The sequence below is a fragment of the Balaenoptera musculus genome, chromosome 17, assembly GCF_009873245.2.
Source record: "Balaenoptera musculus isolate JJ_BM4_2016_0621 chromosome 17, mBalMus1.pri.v3, whole genome shotgun sequence".
Classification (NCBI taxonomy): domain Eukaryota; kingdom Metazoa; phylum Chordata; class Mammalia; order Artiodactyla; family Balaenopteridae; genus Balaenoptera; species Balaenoptera musculus.
In genome coordinates, this window is record NC_045801.1 from 42,563,447 (window position 1) to 42,581,159 (window position 17,713).

Below are 17,713 nucleotides of genomic sequence, written 5' to 3' on the forward strand. Positions count from 1 at the left end.
CTGCTGGGGATTTTGTGGTCCAGCTCACTCTAGAGTTAGAACCCTTCTTGGCTGAACCAGCAACAGCAAAGCTGTGGGCAGTGGTGTATGATAGCCTAGATCCACTGTGAGGCATTGATGTTATAGACAGGTTGCTCTTCTGACCAGAGACCAGAAAAAAAGTGGGCTAGAGAGATAAGGCAAAAATGGGGTGGGGTGGGTGTGGGATAAGGGTCCAACTTCATTCTTCTGCATGTAGATATCCAATTTTCCAAGCACCATTTATTGAGAGACTATCCTTTCCATTTTGTGTGTTCTTGGCACCCTTGTTGAAGATCAGTTGACCATGTATGCATGTTTTTATTTCTGGGCTCTCTATTCTGTTTCATTGGTCTATAGGTATATTTTTATGCTAGTACCATAATGTTTTGATTACTGTAGCTTTGTAATATATATTGAAATCAAGATGTATGATGTCTACACCTTTGTTCTTCTTGCTTAAAATTGTTTTGGCTATTTGGGGTCTTTTCTGGTTCCATATGAATTTTAGGATTGTTTTTTCTATTTCTGTGAAAAATGCCATTTGAATTTTGATAGGAATTGCATTGATTTGTAGATTGCTTTGGGTACAATGGACATTTTAACAATGTTAATTCTTCTAATCCATGAACATGGGATAACTAAAAAGATATTTGTCATATATTATTAAGTGGACAAACAGGTTACAAATCAATATGTATAGTACAATCTGATTTTATATTAAATGTATATATGCATATCAAAAGATCTGGAAGGATAATAGTGAAAACGACTCCCAGAGCACTTTATATGCATTATTCTTTATAATCCTCACAAAAAGCCTATGAAGAAAGTGCTATTGTTATCTCCATTTTACAGATGCGGAATCTGAGGCACCAAGAGGTAAAATAATTTCTGGGAGCTGGTCAACTTGGGACACATATTTAGGTCAACCTGTATCTAAGCCAGTGTTAATTCCACTATACTATACTGTCTCCTGATATACTGACTTGTTAATAATTGTTATCACTGAATAGCAAGATAATGGTTCAACTTGATTATCTATTAATTATGTCCACTTATGCGTATTTTCTAATTTTCTACATTGAGCACTTATTATCTATATAATAGAAATAGAGTCAAATTTATTCTTTACATAGGCTTGTAATAAACAGGATCATATTATACAACTTGATTTTTTTTACTCAATATATCTCAGAAATGTTTTCTGTATAAAAATATATATTTGGTCATTGCACATCTTGTTTACAAATTGGAGACATCATCTGTTCAGAAAACAGTTGAATGACCAATGTCTGTGTAACCAAATGTAAAATTTTCAAGAGCATAACAAATTGCTTCAAATCTTAATGTCAAAAACGATGAACAGGGCTTCTCTGGTGGCGCAGTGGTTGAGAGTCTGCCTGCCAATGCAGGGGACACGGGTTCGAGCCCTGGTCTGGGAGGATTCCACATGCCGCGGAGCAACTACGCCCGTGAGCCACAGTCACTGAGCCTGCGCGTCTGGAGCCTGTGCTCCGCAACAAGAGAGGCCGCGACAGTGAGAGGCCCGCGCACCGCAATGAAGAGTGGCCCCCGCTTGCCGCAACTAGAGAAAGCCCTCGCACAGAAACGAAGACCCAACACAGTCAAAAATAAATAAATAAATAAATAAATAATAAAATTATAAAACAAAAAACAATGAACAGTTATTTCTGTGAAAATTAATATAGGCATACCTCAGAGATATTGTGGGTTTGGTTCCAGACCATCACAATAAAGCAAATGTTGAAATAAAGTGAGTCACACAAAATTTTCGGTTTCCCAGTTCATATAAAAGTTATGTTTACATTATACTGCAGTCTACTAAGTGGGCAATAGCATCATGTCTGAAAATACAATGTACATACATTAATTTAAAAAGACTTTACTGCTAAAAAATGCTAATTATTAACTATCATCTGAGCCTTCAGCGAGTCACTGTAGTAACATCAAAGACCAAAGATCACTGATCACAGATCACCATAATAAATATGATAATAATGAAAAAGTTTGAAATAGTTTGAGAATTGCCAAAAGGTGACACAGAGACAGGAAGTGAGCAAATGTTGTTGGAAAAATGGCACTGATGATAGACTTACTCAACTCAGGGTTGCCACAAACCTTCAACTTGTAAAAAACACAATACGTGCAAAGAAAAATAAAGTGAAGCACAATGAAATGAGGTTTGCCTGTAAATAGAAACCTCACTGAAAATGAGGAGGTCTAGAAGGGGGAGCTCTCATGCTGTACCACTGGAAATCAATTGCAGACCCAACTGGAAGAGATGTATCTTTGCAGTTCCAACAGGAAGAAAGTTACATTACTACCCAGTAGGAGGAAGGAAGAATTTCTCCTTGCCTGGCAACAGCCCAGCCAATGAGAGACTGTCACAACTCAGCCAATGAAAATCCACTATACTTCAAACTCTCAGTTTCCTCCAATGGACTCTTGTTTATAACAGCCAGTCCCCCTTCTCCTCTATAAAAAAAAAGGTCCTCTCTTGTGTTCTCCAAATCTGCCCGTGATTTGCCATAGATTGCATGTCTTAAATTGCCATTTTTTGCTGTTCCTGAATAAACCCATTTTGCTAGTAAAATAACTGGCTGCATTTTATGAGGGTTTAGAATTTGGGTGCAGCTTTTCTGGCTCAGGATCTCTCATGCGGTTGTAATCATGCTGTCAGCCGGAGTTGCAGCCTTTGGAAACTTGACTGGAGCTGCAAGATCTGCTTCCAACTCCACTCATGTGACTATTGCCAGGAGGCACCAGTCTCTTTCCATGTGGTTCTCTCTACAAGGCTGCTCACAATATGGCTCCTCCCAGAGTGAGTAATCCAAGAGAGAGTAAGAGTGACCAAGACAGAAGCTGCAGTGTCTTTTATAATCTGATCTCAGGAGGGACGTGCCATCACATCTGCTGTGTTCCACTGGTCACACAAACAAATCCTGGGAGCATATTACACAGGGTATAAATGCCAGGCGATAGGGATCATTGGGAGCCATCTTGGAAGGTGGTTACCACATAGCCAAGTACCCAAAACAATGAACAAGCCCAATAAACACTTGCTAGATTGGACTGAACTAACTGGTGGCTGGCAATTCAATCCAGCTATAATGTTCCAAGACTTTGATGGGTGACTGGTTAGGTCTCCCAAGTTCAGTTGTCAAGTTACCCCATACCTGATTAGAGCTCAGTGATCGTGCACCATGGTAACTAAGGAATCAAGAAGAACAAAAATATGACTGTGTTTGAACAAAACATACCAGTTCATTAAATGTGAGTGTACACACATGAATGACTAATGGCAATATGTAAATCACAAAGATGTTCTCTTGCCTAACTACCAATCCTTCCTCATTTAGAATTAGTCAAGTCTCCCACCTATGAGTAGCTAGAAGCCAGATTTCAGCCTGGCATGGCTCTGGCTAACATTGTTTTGTACTTCTTCTTCCCACCCCTGCCTCTACCAACTCTTGCATCCCATGCCTGCTTGGCTAGTCTTTGCCATCTCAAGTAGTTCTCTAAATGTATGCTAGCTGCAAGGATGCTACAGCCATTGTGTACAGTTGACCCTTGAACAACAAGGATTTGAACTGTGCAAGTCCACTTATATGTGGATTTTTTTCAATAGTAAATACTACAGTGATACTTGATCTATGGTTGGTTGAATCTGCAGATGTGGAATCACGGATACAGAGGAACCGTAGATCTGGAGGAACCAAGTATATGGAGGGCTGACTGTAAGTTATACCCGGATTTTCCTGTATGCTGGGAGGTTTGGGGCCCCTAGTCCCCTTCTTGTTCAAGGCGCAAATGTACTATCTACCTAAGGCTTTTTCTGCAATTCCTATCTTTCTACCTCATCTCCCACCATGGAGATTTCAATAAATGAATTGGGAAACTGAGGAACTGCATACCTGGACACTGCAATGCACTCCTCACTTGGCACACTCTGTGGGTGGCTCCATTCCCTACGTGCTAGACTAACTGCTGGCCTACATCAGTCTTTGCTGCTTCTTCTGAGGATCGTTGTCTGTGCTTTGCAAGGGCTCACTTGTCTATTGGCCACTTGACAGTCCTCGGGTCTTCTCAATTCCAAAGGGATCATTCTGGTTACACAGAGAGGCTGGGCAGTGTGATGTGGTGATTAAACATGTAGGCTTTGGAATATACAGGTATGGCTTTGTTTGGTGTGTGATGCTGGACAAGCTACCATGCCTCTTTGCACTAGGTAAAATAGGGGAAATCATACTTCAGTTTGTTTTAAGGATTGTACTGGTCAGGTCCTGGTAGGAAACTGATTTCACCTTACATTGTTCAAATGAACAGATTACTCACAGAGGTGTGAGCAAGGATGAGCGAACAGACAGGGTTGTTGAGGCACCCAGAGATGGCAGCAGTAGGAAGGCTGAAAGGACAAAGGGAGGAATAGCGTGACCTGAGCCCACTGAGAACTGGAAGTGTGGAAGAGGTGCAGCCCTAAGGGGCTATAGTGTGGAGGGACACAGCTATGGCTGGAGATGTACTAGGAAGAAATATCCCAGCATCTCTCTCATCCCACCCTCCAATCACCTGCTGGTGCTACCCACTGGTTGAATGGAAATGATAATCAGAAGACAAGCAAGGGACTTCCCTGGTGGCACAGTGGTTAAGAATCCTTCTGCCAGTTCAGGGGACACAGGTTCGATCCCTGGTCCAGGAAGATCCCACATGCTGCAGAGCAACTAAGCTCATGTGCCACAACTACTGAGCCTGCGCTCTAGAGCTCGCGAGCCACAACTACTGAGCCCGTGCACCACAACTACTGAAGCCTGCGTGTTCTAGGACCCTCGTGCTGCAACAAGAGAAGCCACTACAATGAGAAGCCCGTGCAATGCAACAAGAGTAGCCCCGGCTCGCTGTAACTAGAGAAAGCCCGCGCACAGCAACAAAGACCCAACGCAGCCAAAAAAAAAGAAGACAAGCAAGCCTGGGAGGTGCAGCCTGGAGGAGCTTCCAGGCACACAGGGCAGGGCAGAGATGGCTTAGAGAAGGGGTTGAGGGGCCAAACAGAGACTAGCAGCACAAGTATTAAATGAGAAAGCATAGAGTATATTTTCCACAGGACCTGGCACATAGTAAGTGCTCGAGAAACAGTAATCGTGGTTACCGTTAGCATTACTAAGGCTGTGAGGTCACTGGACTTTCCTGTTATACTTGAAGCCATCTTTGCCCGTCTAAGCAAGAGCCACAGGTGTGTGACTCCACAGTCATGAGGCTTGGTTTAGTAACATACTCTCTCTGGTCTGCTCAGTCTCACAGCTCTGTTTCTACTGACACCAGGGCTTTAATGATCTAGTCTCTGTTTTCATCAGGTGAAATTAGGCTGTTTAACTTGTCCCCAGATTTGGAGCAAGAAAAAATAATTTCTAAGCGAAGTTCCTTTGAGAAAACTGTCCATCTGGTCAGTTTCCCTTTCCATGTGGTCAGTTTCAAAGACTTTCCTTTTTCCCTCTTATCTAACGAGCCAAGACAAAATGGTCGCGCTAATGGAAACTGCCTTGCATTCCAACTGCTGCTGCCCTAGCATAAAATCCATGATTTCATAAGGGCTTAAAAGTGTTTTTTTAAAATCCTTTATGTCACCACTATTCAGCTGGCTGCTGTTTTTCTTCTGCTTTGCTTTCATCCCTGTCACCGGTCCAAGGTGTCAGAGGATCTGGTACTCCCTGCCTCCATTACTGCCTCTAATCACACCACTCTCTTCCTTCTCTCGCCTTTTCTTTTTTTTTTTTTCCCTTAGATCTGTCACGTTTCCCATTCTTCTCAGCTTTTATGCTTGAAGGCTGGCCTCTTAGTCAACACTGCCAGCCAATCAAATTGGTCTTGTCCTTCAAGGAGACAGATTGATTAAATCACCGCAGGTGAGATAAAATCTTTGGTTCTTTGACTCTTCTTGGCTGCTTGTTGTGGCTCAGTGCTCCAGGTCTGAGGTTTCTGAAAGGCTGAATAGGATCACTAACCTTCTTGCACTGTAGTAAAATCTGATTGTTTGGGTTGGTTGAGCATGTGCTGCAGGCAGGAAGTACGTCAGTGAACTGGGCTGGCTTAGAAGAGCAGAGAGGTGTGACTCTAGGGCAGGGTCTTACGGCCCCCTTGGGGTAGGAAGGTGAACCAATGTGAATTACTGAGCTCTTTGGGAGCTGGGTGCCAGGTGCTTCCAAACAGCAGCTAAAGTTCTTCACAGGCCCTCAGAGGACACGTCTCCCACCGTGTGTACAAAAGGAGGTGGGGAAGAGGGCAAGGGTTGGATGGGGACCAGTTAGCAAAGTTTTACTGGGGGAAATGAACTGACTTTTGGGGTCCGACTGACTCACTTGACAACTGAGTCTTTGAGGTCTCTCCCAATGAACACAGGAAGCATTCTCCCGTCGAGGGCTAAAGGTGTGATGGGACAATTTGTATAGTGGTACTTTTTTTTCTTTTGAATATTCTTTGCAACAGGAAACTAGTTCAATTTTTAGAAATCATTGACTTTTAACTATAAAATGAAACTAAATTACAGGAATAAATTATTTCTCTGCATCTGGATTGATGTTAACTTCTGACGAATGAAGAATTTCTTAAAGTTCACTTAGAAGTTTTTTTTTTTTTTTACTTGATGGTATGTCTCTAATGTACAATAAAGTGGATGCAGAACATTTTTTATTCAACATTGTGTTGGCTCAGAGAGAGAAACAAAATCCACGGGCCCTGACAAAGAACTGAAAATCTTGATGGACAAACAAGGTAAAGTTAAAAATTAGAACAATTTTAAACCAGATATGTGCATATTTTACGAACCTAAATATTGGCTACATAACTGAGTCTAAATTGTGTGGTCCTTAAAATATGTGCATTGGATAATCATTATTAATGGCACATGAAATGCATGAATTTCATCATTCTTAATATATTTACTTTGAAGACTTATAATTTGAAAGCTATTTAGAATACTGTGTATTGTTAGGATTCAATCCAAGGTACAAATTTTGTCATAAGAACCGGGCTGACTGGATTTAATAAGATTAAGCTTGGCTTTCAAAGTAAATTCTGAATGGAACAAAGGAAGTGACCTTCATACTGTAACAAGTCAACTCAGATACCATTAACATGTCTTCATTTACCCAGCTTGCCCAGGCCTCAGCTTTTGACGATCTGAAAAATTCTATAGTGAATAGCAATTATTATTTATGATAAAGATCATAATTAAGGCATGTTTACCTACAGACTAAGGATAGCAGTTACCTAGACCCTCTTGCTATACCCAAAGACAGAGCTAACAATAACCCACATTCAGACATGTGTTTGACTAGTGAGCAGGAAAGCTTGTTCTAGGAAGTATTTAGTTTAATAAAAGCAGAGATATTCAAGTCAGCTACACCATCCCAGTCCTAATTTAACAGTCAGCATTTAATCCACTTCCTTCCCCATCCCTAATCATAGCAATGGCCGATGGAGTGATAAACCATGACCATCAAAAACCCAGGTATTATTTGTCTTTTTCTTATAGGATAGTCATTAGCTCAATCACTTAATGAACTAAATTAACTCAACAAGATTATCAGTGGGAGAGGTACAGAGAGGTCATTAGCAAAGGACCAGTCCCTAATCCCTCCAAATTTTTCACCATGAAACATTTTCATCACTTGTTTAAAGGGCATTTTTTTAAAAAGTCCTAGCATTAAGGTACGGAACATAAAACTCACCTGTAATCAATCATATCTGCAATGTTAAATCTATACTTCAACCAAATAATTTCCCTGGGAATTGCTAACCTAAAAGTTAGCTCTAAAAGGGGAGAGGAAGGGGGCTAATAATGCCCATCAACAATGGATAAATTGTGATATATTCATACTATGGAATGCTACTTGGTAATAAGGAAGAGACTATGAATACACTCAACATAAATGAATCTCAAAAAAATGAACAAACGTCAGATACAAAAGAGTACATATTATATGATTTCATTTGTATGAATTTCTAGAACAAGTAATACTAATCTATGGTGATAGAAGTCAGAACAATAGTTTTGTCGGGAGGGATTAACTGGAAAGTGGCATGAGGGAATTTTCTGCTGGAGTAATGGAAAAGTTCTATATCTTTATTGGGGTTGTGATTACCAAATCTCAAACTACACATTTAAAATCTGTGCATTTTACTGAATGTAAATTATACCCTAGTTTGGTTTTTTTTTAAGTACTATCATCTAGAGGATCCTAAAGTTAAGTATAATCTACCCCCATAGAAAGCATCTAATGAATCTTACTATTAATTAAAAACCAACACAGGTCATTCAGAAAGCAGATATGAAGCTTTAATTCACTGTGGGCATTTCTCTGACCATTCTCTATATTATATATGAACTTTTCACACTTCTTCACACAGATACAACAGTTTTTTTCCCCCAAGTACTGTGTACCATACCACCATTCCATTTAACTAGCTAAGGACATATTATAAATACCATGAGCCACTGACTAAATACAGAAGTTGATACATATGTTAGAAAGTATAAATCAAAAAAAGTTTAAGAAAGGCTAAATACCATGAAAGTTTACACATATTCTTTAATTCCAGATATCACAGTGACAACCAATTATAATAAAATCACAACTTTTAGATGATAATATTCATATATCTAACATCCAATTATTTTCATTTTCATTATTTTCATTTCCACACTGTTAACTCCACACTGCATTTTCATTCCTATAGAGAGTGGACAGGCTTTTGGACTGCAGACCAAGTTTCTTGTGTAATAATAAGAATTACTATCTTGATCATGACCATGGGAAACCAAATTTATATATACCGTACTATACAGAGACGAGACTTTACTAAGTATAAGATAATGTGGAACTCTTTAGTGGTGGTGTTCAAGAGAAATTCGAATAGTAGCCTGAAAATGAGTTTTAACTGCTACTGCATTCTACATATATTTCATTAATAGATGAAATCTCTGTCAAAACATTTATAAATAAGTATATAGTACAATAGCTTTTCTCCCTCCAAAATACTGCCTGGGAGGAAAGTTCCAAGCTGACTCAAGGGAAAAAAAAAAAAAGGAAAAAAAAAAAAAAAGGAAAAAAAATAGACCTCAGAAAACAAACATTATATGGTCTTCTGAGCTGCAATCTTCCTGAGTCTATTTTCAATTGGAACAAGTTTTGCAGCCAATTCTACGTTGCTTCAGTGTCCACAGTCCTGAGGGAGTCCTTGAATATCTAGTTCATATTCTACAGAAATCCGAAAGGACCTAAACACCCCTCAACTAATTACACAAGGGAAAACTGATTGTTTTGTATTAAAATCTATGTGAAAATCAAACATAGTCATAGCCATTCTTTTATCAGCGATGCTACAATAAGTGATGAAAATATATGCACAGCTGTACATGGATCACCATTAAACACAGGAACAAAATGCCATTTGATGCATATTAAATAAGCTCCCAAAAAGCCAATTTGAATGTATTTATTTTCATTTACTTTGATACAGCATTGGAAGAGACTGCATATAATTATGGCGACTGCTGCAAACAATACTTGATGCTGCTAAGTGTTCCATTAAGCATCAGGCATGCACAATAGTTACCTTTAAAAATTTCTCATGTATGTATCTTAACATTCTTATTTATAAGCTACAATATGTTTAAAGCATTTAGTAATTTTTAAACCAATTATTTTAATTGACCTACATCTAAGTGGGGAAAACCAAAAAACTTCCTCATTTCAACACCCGAAGGTGATATTACACCTTACTCCCCAAAATTATATATTTAAATTTATTTTATATGTGTCATCCTTAAAAGTCCAAAAGTGATGAAAATTATTATCACTACTAAATTAGAAGTATGATCTCCCAGCAGCAGTCTACCCAGCGCACACAGCATGCCACGCTTCGCGGGATTACATGGTAAGAGTGACGTGCTGGCGGCTGCAGATGACGATAATTGAACATATCAGTCTCTTCTCTTCATTCTGGATCTTTTATTTCAAACTAAATAAAGCTTTTCATTAATATAAACTGAGAAAATTATTTTTCCTTTATTTAACATCACTAAGAGTAGATAAAACTAAACACCTTTATTGTCTTCAAGTGTGTGGCAAGAGAGAAAATGTTTCAATCACATTAGGTAAATCAGGGGTGGGGAAGGGGGTAGCATTTGTTTTTCCATTTAAGGATTCCAGTCAAATAATCATACACACTTACAAATTCAGATTACTTGGTTCTCGGTCCTTTATGGCTTAAAGCACTGGATTTGAAAACTACTTCAGGTTAAAATAAAGTTATATGAATAATGCATAGGTTGTATATCTAGGAGATCATGCAATAAATAAATGTTCTCGTGTACACTGGAATCTTGGTGATGAAAGGGGTCTGCAAGTGTGAACAGTGATGTTTTTTCGTTTTACCAAGAGAATATGCCCAGCAAGTTCCTTGCTTTGGGCCTATTCAAGATCCTGTTTGTAAGGTCATCCTGATTTTCTCAGATTGAAAAAAGGAGCCAATGTCATAAGACATCTGCAGTAAGGAACTGACGTGCCTCAAGTGCAAGTGCTGTGAGGTCCGAGCTAAGCAGAAGGAGACTCAGGATCCTGCCACCCTGCTACAAAGTCAATTTGGACTACTTGGCTGACTAGAGTATCAAATGGGGAAATGCTTAGAATGACCCACCGGAAATGTTTACTATATTAGTATCTTTTAAAAATCTATCTGCTCTTTAAATCTATGTCATTTGAGAACTGCCAGGGTAAGATCCACTCACTATTCCTGGTTTTGATATGCCCCTACGACATGAGAATTGAACTGAACTACAGTGATTGTAATGTCATCCCTGTACATCCTAGCAAGCTCTTCAGGAAGACTAAGCATTTTGGAGAGGCGCTCGTGATCAACAGCCCCAAACTCGTTGTTGCCCACAGCATGGCGAATTAGATGGGTTGCTGCATTCTGATCCTCAAATACCGATGACATCTTAGCTCTCCTTTCTGTTAAAAGGCCATGCATCTGTCCCAGAGTCACCTTATAGCCACCAACAGCTATCGGCTGTTGGTGATGCATGCCTGTTAGGTACTCACCCACAATCCTAACCACATCCTGCCTATGCATTGTCTCCCACAATCCATCAGTCGCCAATACCAGAAATTTATCCTGTGGCCTTAATCGGTGGTAAGTTACTTCTGGCTCAGCAGTGAGATAAGGAGGTGTGTAATAATTAGGAGGGATAAACTTGGTATATTCGTTGTCATTCAGCTGGTCTGGGCCAGATTCTATCACTCTCTTTTGAAGGTCAATGCTCCATTTGAACTTTACGTCTCCAAAAGCCCTAAAAGGCATCAGTAAGCCAAGTAGCCGATCCTGTTTCACCACACTCTTGGCCTCATTCTTTGGGTGCTCCAATTTCAGGCGTTCCACTTCTCTTTCATTCTGAGCATTGTGGTCATTAGACAGAGTGACTGCCGACCAAGAGCCGTCCTCTTCCTGCACACCCAGCATGGCTCTGCTATCACCAGTATTGGCCACATGAAGGTCAACACCATCCACATGGGCCACACAAGCTGTGGCCCCAGAAAACGCCACTCGAAGCACCAGGTAGTTGAGGAAAGAATTGGGATCACCGACTTGAGCCTCCAAGGAGATGTCATTATCAAGCCTCTTGAAAGCATTAATCAAAGCCTCCTTAACATCAATTTCAGTCGACTCCCCAGTGTTAAGGTCTATAAGCTCTTGCCAGTAAGTCCTCAAGCTGTTGAAATATAATTTGGATGCCTCCTTACTGAAATAATCATTGGGATGCTTGTGCCACTGGAGAATGGGGAGCAGTGCTCGACCGCTCTCCACCGCATTTTCGATCTCTAGCAATGTCTCATGGGGTAACAGAGAGACAGCAATATAATAAAAGAGTCTTTCACTGACCGCCTGGGAGCAAGCACAGCCTGCATGACCATCGAAAACCCCCAAAAGCATCCCTCTGGTCTGCAAGCAGGTTGCTGCACTTCTCCGGTCCTCAATGGGTGCATTCGCAGGCAGCTGATTGCTGTCAAACCCAAGGACAGAACTGACATTTTTGCCATCAAATTCTGGCACTTTGAAACTGTATTCATTAGCTTTCAGGATGCTGTTGACTTGTGGAGGTGTAAGGTAAAATTTCTGTGGTGTGGAAGCATATCTCCTTCCTTGGGTGTACTGCCACCAGCTCTCCTTTGGCCTATAAAAGGTAGCATATGTCGGATGGGGTGTATATCTCAGGCGACTCTGAGGAATGTAAGGGGGCGAGCAGCAGAGATGTTTGTGGTGGCAGTAACACGCAGTGCCATAGATTCTGCTCAGTTCACAGTTACGGATCAGAGGGAAAAACAGTTGAGTTGGTGCTGGCATGGCATCAGAGAACAGCGGCAGGCTGGAACTTCTGACTGGGATTCCTAGACAGCAAAAGTTATATTCAGATTACTTAATCTATTTTTGCTTTCATAACAAATGTTTAGCAGGTGAATCTACAGGCTCCCTGTGCCTCCTAAGGCACTACATTTTACACACATATCATCTACTACTTCTACAGGATATACTCTGCTAAGCACACCTCCCAATCACTTATGGAGCCAGGATTGAACTGTCGTCGAGCTTTACTTTTCTCTCTTCCTTGTATTTCTTTGTGCAGCACAAACTGTGCAGAATGTACAACAGATCTGGCTGGGGAGAGTGGAGGAGACGAAGGTTATATAACATAATGCAGTGGCAGTCTACCTGGCCGATCACCCTTCTCCCTATCCTTAAAAAAGGCCGTGGATCTCCCAAATTGCACAGGGACTTCTCTCATTTATGAAGATCCTGTTTCTAGACCAGTGGTCAATTGTTAGCATTTGATACACACGGCTACTACCGTAAAAGTGTTGGGATGCAGCCCCGACCTGTGTGTATTCATGAATTATTTGTAAGTTATATACATATGCTACTACATTAATATAATGTTCATTATAACCTGTACAAGAAAAATTTTACATAATGAATAAAAACAGAAGTTCCAAAATGCCCTCCCTGCATCCTAGTAGATGGCCTTGCAAACAATGTTTCTCCAGACCACTGTGCCAATTTGGCAAGTTTAGGGACATAGGTCTGCCACCAATTCACCACATAATCCTGGAAAAGCTGGATCACCTCTCTGAGCCTTGCTTTCCTAAGCTGTACGTGAACACATCAGAGCAGATGCTATCTGAGCCCGCTTCTTGGACTCTATGCCTTTATAAAAAGTGTGCATTGAAGTGAGGCTTTGATATCAAATGCAGGGTTCATTTATTTGTTGTTTAATTTTAGTGTATTCTTTGTGATAAAAACTAAGTATTCTAGTAGCTCTAAAACATTGTTAGTGACATAAATGGTCGCAGTTCTGGAATTTAATTTACTTGCTAGCGTTTTCCTCTGCTTATCAGCCATGAAAGAAAGCTACAGAAATGATTTTCGTCTATAACGGATCCCAAGTAGAATTCACCCCTAGAAAAATATTTTCTCTTACATTTTAAAAAAAGGCTATCTATTTGCCCTTGGAAATTAATAACAGTGAAATAGTAGTCTAATGGTCTAAGGTTTGGCTAAAAAAGGTAGAGCATTATAATCATGAATAAACCAAAATCATATCACTTACTATGTGACACTGAAAACATTTTGCTGGGCATTTATCTAGAAAATTTAATAAACATGTATCATTAATTCAGGTAATTTTTACAAGAAAAGAATCCCTCTTGTAACATATATTTCCCCTGAATTCTTGAAGTATTGCCTCAAAGTATTCATCTGGCCTATAAATAAACAGGCTTTATGTTTTAAATAAGAAAACAAATGCAGTAAACAAAAAGGAATAAGGAATATAAAACCATCTGAGTCTTAATATCAACTATTCCTTCCTAAGATTGAACGCATTAAGAAAAAATTTTACAAATATCACAGAGAGTGTTAGAATATATTACATTATTTTCACGCACCCTCTTTTGAAACACAGTTAGAAAAAAGATAAGTGGAATGCAGGGGTGCAGAGAAAACACTGAATTTGCTTCTGTAATAAGTGCTGTATAAGCCAGTCATATAGAACCCCTTCTGCACGATAGAAAGTGTGATAGAAAGTACCGTTATTTTAACTACACTATTTAAGAAGGGATTTGTTTACAAAATTGAGGACAAGATTAGGCAATAGAAGGAAATGATTAGAATTTTGGAAATAAGATCAATAACTAAGTAAGTATTCTGAAAGCCAGTCATGAAAAACAGAAATTCCAGAAGAACAGGAATCTATCAAGACTAACCACTTAACTAACAGCACTTCAAACTGAATACCTGAAAGTCATCCAAAGGTTACGTGTACATGACTGAGCCAGGAGATGTGCTCAAACGTGGGGCCACATGACACCGGCTTCCAGATATGAACCATATCTCTTGCTAGGTTTGTATGCAGAAAGCACATTAACTTATTTCATGCTTTGTATAAAGACTTTTTCTGTTATTAAAAATGTAAACAGACACCAATCTTAATGAAAATAAATTTTCTCTGTAACTTTATATACGTTTGCATTTATGCTTACTTTAAAACTTAAGAATCTTAGAGAAAAAACATGTGTATTTCTGTATGGAATGTGGATTGAATCAAAGTACTGTGCATGTGTGTGTGTGTGTGTGTGTGTGTGTGTGTTTATGTTTGGAGCGGGATTTGACAGATAGATGCATACCAGGATTTGGCTATATGATGTCTGATCAAGGAATAACAAGTCCAGGAAACCCACACTTTCCTTAAATTCCTTTGCTTTGACAATCCTCCTGCTTTTGTAATTGACTGCAAAATGAACTACTGTGGCAAAAAGAACCGATTCATGCAGCAGATACTTTGAATAATACGTAAATTCAAACAGCAAGCACTCAAATAACATACATTTTTCCTTCAGGCATAAATTCTCGACATTAAAAACAAAAAAGCAGAGGGTGAATTTTATTAACTCTATCTTTCAGTTACTCAGGGGCTTAGCATATGGGCTGAGACCCCCAACATGTCTCCAAAAGTCAAATTCTTAGGGAAGTTACCTACTCTGTGATTAATGAACATTCTATCACCACCAGTACAAGTAACATACTCTCTCCATCAGACCAGTTACTACTAGAAGTCGAAGTACTTTCAAATGCTTTCATAAACCATTAAGTGAGCATTCAAAAAACTCCGTATCCTTCTGAATATCCTGTGATTCAACAACAAAACCCCATGAAATCAAAACTTCTGTCGACAAACTTGCTAAATTAATGAAGTAGACGGCTCTTGATGAGGCAATAAGAACAGCAGCAAGGTACAGTTGTGGTAAACTGAAGCACTGTCAAATTTTCCAGTTATTTCTGGCCACAATTTCACTTAAAAGGTCCTATCCCATGATCCAGACTTAGCCACCTTAAACGCAGCATCTTAGTCTTAGGCAGATTTTGCCAATTTTGCCAACGACTAATAAGAAAAGATGAGTTGTAACCAGAACCAGGAAAGAGATCCATCCATTCTTACTGATGTGCTCAACAGAGTTTGTGCCAAGAAATGATTCAACTTCATCAATAAACTCACAGAAGAAATTAGAGAATGCAATTACTGCACCGACTCCAGAGCTCTTTAGCTTTGCAAAGATTTTGGTGTAAACGAAAAAAAAAAATGCTATACTAATAATTAAATGTGTCAGAACCCCAGTTTACGTAATTTGATTGCATTAAACACCCTGCATAAAGACTCTCTGCGATTTTTCAGCATTTTTGGGCAACGTCTAGCCATTTCACAGCTCCTGTTATCTCTACATGAATGAAGAAACCAGTTGCCTTCGGAAAACACGAAGCCCCAAGCCAGCACTTGTTTGATTAGTTTCCTTTATCCCTACCTGAAAATTGCACTCACTAAGGCATCAAAGCTATCCTGGTCCAGGATGCCTTTGTCCCCCTTTTTCTATCTAGCTCACCTCTTAATTCCACGACGACCCACCTAAAACCATCCACACACAAAATCAGTCATCATCCTTCCTGGGTACCCAACGCAGGTAGTTAAGTGAATACCTACCAATTCGTCTGGGCCCGGGACACACACACATTCTCCTGTCATCACAACACGGAGCCGACAACATCCACAACCCGCGCGGACAGCAGCAGCGACAGCAGCACCGGCCCATTGAAAGCAAGGCAAAGATGCTCATTAGAGGAGGAGGCGGCGGCAGGGGAGGCGGGAGCGGAGGAGGGGCGAGGTCTCGCCCCAGCCCGGTGAATGGGGCTAGGAGGGGGGAAGAGGATGGAGGAGCAAGAAAGGGGTGGGGAGAAGAAGGAAACCAAACAAACAAACCCACCCCGCGGGAGAGGCAGAGCTACAGTGGAGGCGGCGGGGGCCCCAACGCCGGCGGAGGCGCGCCCCGGGACCGGCCAGTCCATCCAGCCCGGGAGCGGAGCCCACGGGCGCGCGGCATCCTCCGCCCGCCCACGCCGCACCGGCTTCAGTCCTGGAAAGTGAGGGTCGGCCCGCGGCGGCTGCCGGTGGGATCACCCTGGACTCGGGGTGTGTAAGGGGGAACTCTCAGGCAGAGACGCCGCGCCACCTGCACCGCACCTCCCGGGAGCCCACCCTGCCGCGGGTCCTCACGGCGCCCCCGGCGCTGACAGCGGGCGCGGCGGGCCCGCCCACCACCCCGAGCCTGCGGCTGCCCCCAGCGCCGCCACGCCCGCTGCGGCCCCGACGTCCTCACGCGCACCTGGTGCTCCGGGGCTAGTCCCTTCGCACGCCCGGGGCCGCCGCTCCCCACGCGCGCCGGCCGCCCCCTCACAACTTTGGGCTGGTGGAGGAGGATTCCGGACGGGCCGGCTCGGGGCCCGGAGTAGGGAATACGAACCGGGCACGGCAGGGGAGGAGCCGCTTCTTCTCAACAAGGAGGCGGCCGCGGCGGCGGCACCTCCGGGCGGTCCTTCCACGCAGTCCCGCGCAACTCCCTGTAGCTCGGCCCCTTGCCCCAGCCCGGCCCACTCAGCGACCCTGCCCCGCAGGGCCGCCACCCTACCCCGCCCACACGTTCGGGCCGGAGCTCTTCCCGCCTTCCGATTGGCTGCGCAGTGGCGAGTGGGCGGAGAGGAGAAGAGTGGGCCGCGGCCCGGCGCGTGGGAGCGGAAGAGCGGCGCGCTCCCCGCCAGCTTTGTGACGTCATGGGGGTCAGACAATCCCTTCCATTCCGCGCGAGGTGCCCATTGGTTCCGCGGGCCCGCCTCACGTGACCGCGCCCGCGCCTGGTAGCCTGGTGGAGGGTGGGGCTGCGCGCGGTTACTCGGTTGGCGGCGGAACGGGCTGGAGGAAGCGTCTGGCCCGGGTCCAGCGTCCCCAAGCGAGCTGGGCCCCGGGACCGGCTTCTGCCTGCCGGGCAGGCTTCTGCGAATCTTTGGCACCTCGGCGTGGGGCTGGCCGAGCCTCCCCCACGCCTTGCGGGTGGGCCGGGGCTTCGTAGGTTTAGGCTGTTGGGGCGGCTCCCTGCCCAACGGGAAATTGCATTCGCTGCAGTCGCCCCTGCCTGGAATAACAAGGCGTGATAACCCGGGAGTATCTGTGGCCTCATTCACTTGATACTTTGCAGATTTTAGGAGTGTTGCCGTGGATGATGTTTATCATTTTCTG

At 42.4% G+C, this 17,713-nt stretch overlaps 1 protein-coding gene across 4 annotated transcripts; it reads right to left on the reverse strand.

The window, feature by feature from the left end:
- Positions 1 to 8,352: 8,352 nt before the first annotated feature.
- Positions 8,353 to 17,092, reverse strand: PDP1 (pyruvate dehyrogenase phosphatase catalytic subunit 1). 4 transcript variants are annotated; one of them, XM_036830718.1, is made up of 2 exons: positions 16,944 to 17,092; positions 8,353 to 12,485 (listed from the first exon to the last, which is right to left on the reverse strand). In XM_036830718.1, the coding sequence occupies exon 2, from the start codon at positions 12,439 to 12,441 to the stop codon at positions 10,828 to 10,830; it is 1,614 nt and encodes a 537-aa protein (XP_036686613.1). In that variant the 5' UTR covers positions 12,442 to 12,485; positions 16,944 to 17,092; the 3' UTR covers positions 8,353 to 10,827. The 4 variants fall into 4 exon arrangements, with proteins under 4 accessions (XP_036686613.1, XP_036686614.1, XP_036686612.1 ...); XM_036830719.1 differs by lacking the exon at positions 16,944 to 17,092 and adding an exon at positions 16,806 to 16,926; XM_036830717.1 differs by lacking the exon at positions 16,944 to 17,092 and adding an exon at positions 16,407 to 16,748.
- Between the last annotated feature and the right edge of the window lie 621 nt (positions 17,093 to 17,713).

Coding starts and splice junctions, on each gene's coding strand:
- PDP1 (XM_036830716.1), bottom strand. CDS start 16,235: ATGGGCCGGTGCTGCTGTCGCTGCTGCTGTCCGCGCGGGTTGTGGATG. Junction 12,486..16,126: donor TCCCGGGCCCAGACGAATTG/GTAGGTATTCAC, acceptor TTTGCTGTCTAG/GAATCCCAGTCAGAAGTTCC.